This window comes from Lactuca virosa, chromosome 7 (genome assembly GCF_052849685.1).
Source record: "Lactuca virosa cultivar CGN04683 chromosome 7, Lactuca_virosa_CGN04683_v6, whole genome shotgun sequence".
Classification (NCBI taxonomy): domain Eukaryota; kingdom Viridiplantae; phylum Streptophyta; class Magnoliopsida; order Asterales; family Asteraceae; genus Lactuca; species Lactuca virosa.
In genome coordinates, this window is record NC_136432.1 from 128,102,956 (window position 1) to 128,108,351 (window position 5,396).

At 41.5% G+C, this 5,396-nt stretch overlaps 1 protein-coding gene and 1 non-coding gene across 2 annotated transcripts; one reads left to right on the forward strand and one right to left on the reverse strand.

The window, feature by feature from the left end:
- Nucleotides 1–386: 386 nt before the first annotated feature.
- LOC145128048 (small nucleolar RNA R71) lies at nucleotides 387–493 on the reverse strand. Its single transcript, XR_013716650.1, has one exon. It is a non-coding gene; the product is annotated as a small nucleolar RNA R71 (small nucleolar RNA).
- Nucleotides 494–1,379: 886 nt separating this feature from the next.
- Nucleotides 1,380–3,698, forward strand: LOC145127128 (uncharacterized). Its single transcript, XM_079062381.1, has one exon. The coding sequence runs from the start codon at nucleotides 1,380–1,382 to the stop codon at nucleotides 3,696–3,698; it is 2,319 nt and encodes a 772-aa protein (XP_078918507.1).
- The last annotated feature ends 1,698 nt before the right edge of the window (nucleotides 3,699–5,396 follow it).

The following is a 5,396-nucleotide window of genomic DNA, read 5'->3' on the forward strand; positions in this document are numbered from 1 at the left end:
ATCGGATTTTCTGGGTTTTACAAACTACACAAATCATTTTTATCACAACATTGCTTATGAACTCACCAACATTTCATATGTTGACGTTTTCCAAAATAACTTTTATTCTCAGGTAACAGGTAAGCGGAAGGGTAATATCAAGTAATGTTAGGATGTTATGTTTTTGAAAACTCTCAAACAATTTATGTTATGAATGTGTAATATTTAAAACAATGTACTGGATGTAAACAATATCAGTTGTAATGTATTGATGCATGGTGATGTTTATGTTATGATTCATGTAGATTCATTGTGATGGTATTCAATTTAAGTCACGCGAGCCCCCAGACGTTTCCGCCATCTGGTTTCGGGGGTGTGACAAGTTTTGCCCACCCTCGAAAATAGCCAAGTTGAAGAAAGCGATCGCCAACTTTGAACAACAACCTGGAGAGTCCCTTTATGAGGCATGGGAGAGATACAAAAGTCTACTAAGGAATTGCCCACATCATGATCTTAATAGCCAACAAGAAGTCTCCATTTTCTATGATGGAGTCAATGTAACAACTAGGCAACTCCTTGACTCGCAAGGACCCCTCACAAAGAAGGCACCCCCGGTGATCAAAGAACTGATTGAAGAATTCTCTAAGCATTCTAGAGAATACCACAATCCAAGGAATGATATGACCAAGGGATCGGCTTACGCAACTTCTGAAGATTTGTCGGCAGTTATGGCAATGTTGAAAACCATGGATAGAAGGATGGATAAAATGGATCAAACAATCCGTGCTATTCGGGTAGGATGTGAAAATTGCAATGGGCCTCATCTAACTAGAGATTGTGACTTGGACGAGAACGGGAATAAGAAAGTGCAAGTATGTTATTCTAGTGGTGATAGGTTCGATGACGATTGGCGAAAACCTAAGAAAGAATGGCTCCCTTATGATGAGTACAAGAAAGCGAGGGAGGAGAAATTTAGACAAAAGGCAAGGGGTTATTACCAAAAGGGGGAGCCGGTACAAGAAAAGAAACCAAATCTAGAAGAAATGCTCACTAAATTTGTAGCTGCATCCGAAAAAAGACACAATGACCACGATGCTGCAATACAAGATACAAGAACAATATTAAGGAATCAGCAAGCATCTATTCACAACATTGAGAAGCAGCTGGGGCAACTTCCCCAACAAATGAATCAAAGAGCACCAGGAGAACTTCCTAGTAACACCGAAAACAATCCAAAAGGCGCACATATAAACATTGTCACAACTAGGAGTGGGAAGATTATAACCCCTCTGGCCCCTATTTAGAACCAAGATCCGAAGCCGGTGCAAGAGAAGGAGGCAGAAGAGCAGAATCAAGATCAAACCCAGCTGAACCCAGACCCTACTCGCCGAGTCCACGATATGGACTCGACGAGTCCGACATCTGATAAAAAAAATGCACCTCCTGTTAAGCCATATCAGCCTCCACTGCCATATCCAGCCCGCGCTAGACAAGAGAAGAATGAAGAAGACTACCAGAAGTTTCTAGAACACATAAAGGCTCTTCAAATTAATTTACCATTCATAGAAGCGGTTGCTCAAATGCCAAAATACGCCAAATTTCTCAAGGATCTTCTAACTAATAGAAGGAAGATGGAAGAAGTGAAGAAGGTGGTCCTAAACGAGAACTACTCAGCTGCTATGTTGAACAAACTTCCTAAGAAGAAAGGAGATCCGGGAAGTTTAACATTGCCCTGCCAATTTGGAAACTTGGCCACCATTTACGCACTAGCTGATTCAGGGGCAAGTGTAAATCTCATGCCTTACTCGTTTTTCAAAAAGTTAGATCTCCCCGAGCCAAGACCCATTCGTATGGCAATCCACCTAGCAAACAAGACGGTTATATTTCCTAGAGGAATTTGTGAAGATCTTTTGGTAAAGGTGGACAAGTTCGTGTTCCCCGCGGACTTTATAGTTCTAGACATGGAAGCGGATCCCCAAGTCCCGATCATATTAGGAAGACCTTTTCTTAATACGGCAAGTGTTATCGTCGACATGCGAGATTCTAAACTTACCCTTCGGGTAGGAGATGAATCAGTCACATTTGGAGTTGATCAAGCCATGAAGCATGCAAGGAGTAGTGATGACACGGCATTTTCAATTGACATGTTGGAAGAATTGTTGGAAGATTGGAAAGAAGAAAAACCAAGCAAATCCACCTTATCATTTGAAGAAGAGTTTGATGCTGAAAGAGACCTGATGGAGTTAGAAAGACTGCTCGAGGAAGCTGAGTACGACGATCTGATCAGAAGTGCAGGAAGACCGACTCGCCGAGTAGCCTCGATCGACTCGGCGAGTCCATTTGAAGAAACTCGAACAGTCGCGAATAATACACCGGACTCGACGAGTCCCCTTACTGGACTCGGCGTGTTCAACATTCAGAACACAAAAACTGAGCTCAAGGCACTACCAGATCACTTGGAATACGCATTTCTTGAAGATGGCCAGCAAAAACCTTTAATTATAGTTGCAGATTTGGCTAAACATGAGAATGAGAGCCTTGTGGGTGTACTAAAGAAGAGGCAAGGTGCTATAGCATGGAACATAACCGACATAAAGGGAATTAATCCGACCTATTGTTCCCACAAAATCAACTTAGAAGATGGATCAAAAGTTGTAGTACAACGCCAAAGAAGACTCAACCCGAACATGCAAGAAGTTGTGAAAAAGGAGGTGGTGAAATTACTAGATGCCGGAATCATTTATTCCATCTCCGATAGCCCATGGGTGAGTCCGGTCCAAGTGGTTCCAAAGAAGGGAGGCATGACGGTAGTGGCTAATGAAAACAACGAATTAATTCCAACAAGGACGGTAACCGGGTGGCGAGTTTGCATCGACTATAGGAAGCTAAATGAGGATACATGCAAGGATCACTTTCCATTACCTTTTATCGATCAAATGCTTGAGAGGCTTTCCGGTCATCTTTATTATTGTTTTCTCGATGGGTTTTCGGGGTACTTTCAAATTCCAATCGATCCACAAGACCAAGAGAAGAACACTTTTACGTGCCCGAGTGGAACATTTGCATATAGACGCATGCCTTTTGGGTTGTGCAATGCACCAGCTACTTTCCAAAGGTGCATGATGGCTATCTTTCATGATATGATCGAAAAGTTTATGGAGGTTTTTATGGATGACTTCTCAGTTTTTGGGTCCTCTTTTGAAGATTGCTTGTCCAACATGGATCTAATGCTAGCAAGATGTCAGAAGACCAACCTGGTTCTCAATTGGGAGAAGTGTCATTTTATGGTGAAGGAAGGCATTGTGTTGGGTCACAAGATCTCTAAGAAGGGGATAGAGGTGGATAGAGCAAAGGTTGATACGATAGCCAATTTACCACCTCCATCAAATGTCAAGGGAGTAAGAAGCTTTCTAGGGCATGCGGGATTTTATCGCCGATTTATTAAAGATTTTTCAAAGATTGTTAGGCCCTTGACTCAATTACTCTTGAAGGACGCCCCTTTTTATTTTTCCAAGGAATGTCATGTGGCATTTCATTTGCTAAAGGAAAAATTAACCACCACTCCTATCATGATAGCACCAAATTGGAATTTTCCTTTCGAGCTAATGTGTGATGCTAGTGATTATGCTGTGGGTGCTGTTTTAGGGCAAAGGGTTGATAAACATTTTCAACCAATTTACTACGCAAGCAAGACATTGAATCCTACCCAAGAGAACTAAAATACTACCGAGAAGGAGCTGTTAGCGGTGGTATACGCTTTTGACAAGTTTTGGCCATACTTAGTCTTATCCAAGACAATCGTTTTTACCGATCACTCCGCGTTGAAGTATCTATTTACCAAGCAAGATGCGAAGCCTAGATTGATACGTTGGGTCCTACTTCTACAAGAGTTTGATATCGAAATACGCGATAAAAAGGGGATGGAAAACGTAGTTGCCGATCATTTATCAAGATTAGAGAACCCACTTTTGGAGAAGTTAGAAGAAGATAAAATTGGGGATGCTTTTCCCGATGAGTATATCTTGGTAGTAGCGGGAGAAGTGCCATGGTTTGCGAATATAGCAAATTATTTAGCAACCAAATACATCCCAAAAGATTTGACTCGCCAACAAAAGAAGAAATTCTTTTCGGAAATTAAATACTACTTTTGGGACGAGCCATACCTTTTCCGAAGCTGCGCGGATGGAATGATACGAAGATGTGTATTCGGAAAGGAAAGTCAAGAAATTTTGACACATTGCCATAGTGGACCCGCCGGAGGACATCATGGAGCACATTACACCGCGGAGAAGATCTTTGATATTGGGTTCTATTGGCCTACAATTTTCAAGGATGTTGCTCAATATGTCAAGGAATGTGACTCATGCCAAAGAGCGGGAAATATATCATCCCGAAATGAAATGCCCCAACAAAGCATCCAAGTGTGTGAAGTATTTGATGTGTGGGGGATTGACTTCATGGGACCCTTTCCCGTGTCTAAAGGAAACAAATACATCTTGGTGGCGGTTGATTACGTATCTAAATTGGCGGAGGCACAAGCATTACCCAATAATGATGCTCGGGTGGTGGTACGATTTTTAAGGAAATTATTCTCACGATTTGGAGTTCCTAAAGCTCTCATTAGTGACCGGGGCACCCACTTGCCAATGATCAATTAGCTAAGGTGTTGAAAAAATATGGTGTTCACCATAGATTTTCAACATCCTATCACCCTCAAACGAGTGGGCAAACTGAAGTTACAAATAGGGCGTTGAAGAGAATACTAGAAAGATCGGTTGGAAGTAATAGAAAAGAGTGGTCGGATAAGCTTGATGATGCACTTTGGGCTTTCCGAACATCCTTTAAAACACCTATTGGAACTACACCATATAGGCTTGTTTATGGAAAAAATTGTCACTTACCGGTTGAAATAGAGCATAAGGCTTATTGGGCATTAAAGGTGTGCAATTTTGATTTGGCTGAATTTAGAACTAACCGGTTAATGCAAATGAATGCCTTGGAAGAGCTTAGGAATGAAGCTTACACTAGTTCCTTAATTTACAAAGCAAAGACCAAGAGTTGGCATGATAGAAGATTGAAGGATAATAAAGATTTTAAAGAGGGACAAAAAGTGTTACTTTTTAACTCAAGGCTCAAACTATTTCCGGGCAAGCTAAAGACACGATGGGATGGTCCGTTTATAGTAAAGAAATTTTTTCCACATGGAGCTATTGAGCTACTATCAAGAGATGGAACTCCTTTCAAGGTTAATGGTCATAGGGTAAAAAAATATGAAGAAGGAATTCCAAGGAATGAAGAACTTTAAGAAGGGCTGCTACTGGAAGGGATTACAGAAACGTAGAGCGCGAAGGAGTCCAGCTAATGACTCCTTAAAAAGAAGCGCTTCCAGGAGGCAACCCGCGTTTAAAGTTTGCTTT

What these genes read in the sequence shown, in the direction of transcription:
- LOC145127128 (XM_079062381.1), top strand. Translation starts at nt 1,380, where the DNA reads ATGGACTCGACGAGTCCGACATCTGATAAAAAAAATGCACCTCCTGTT.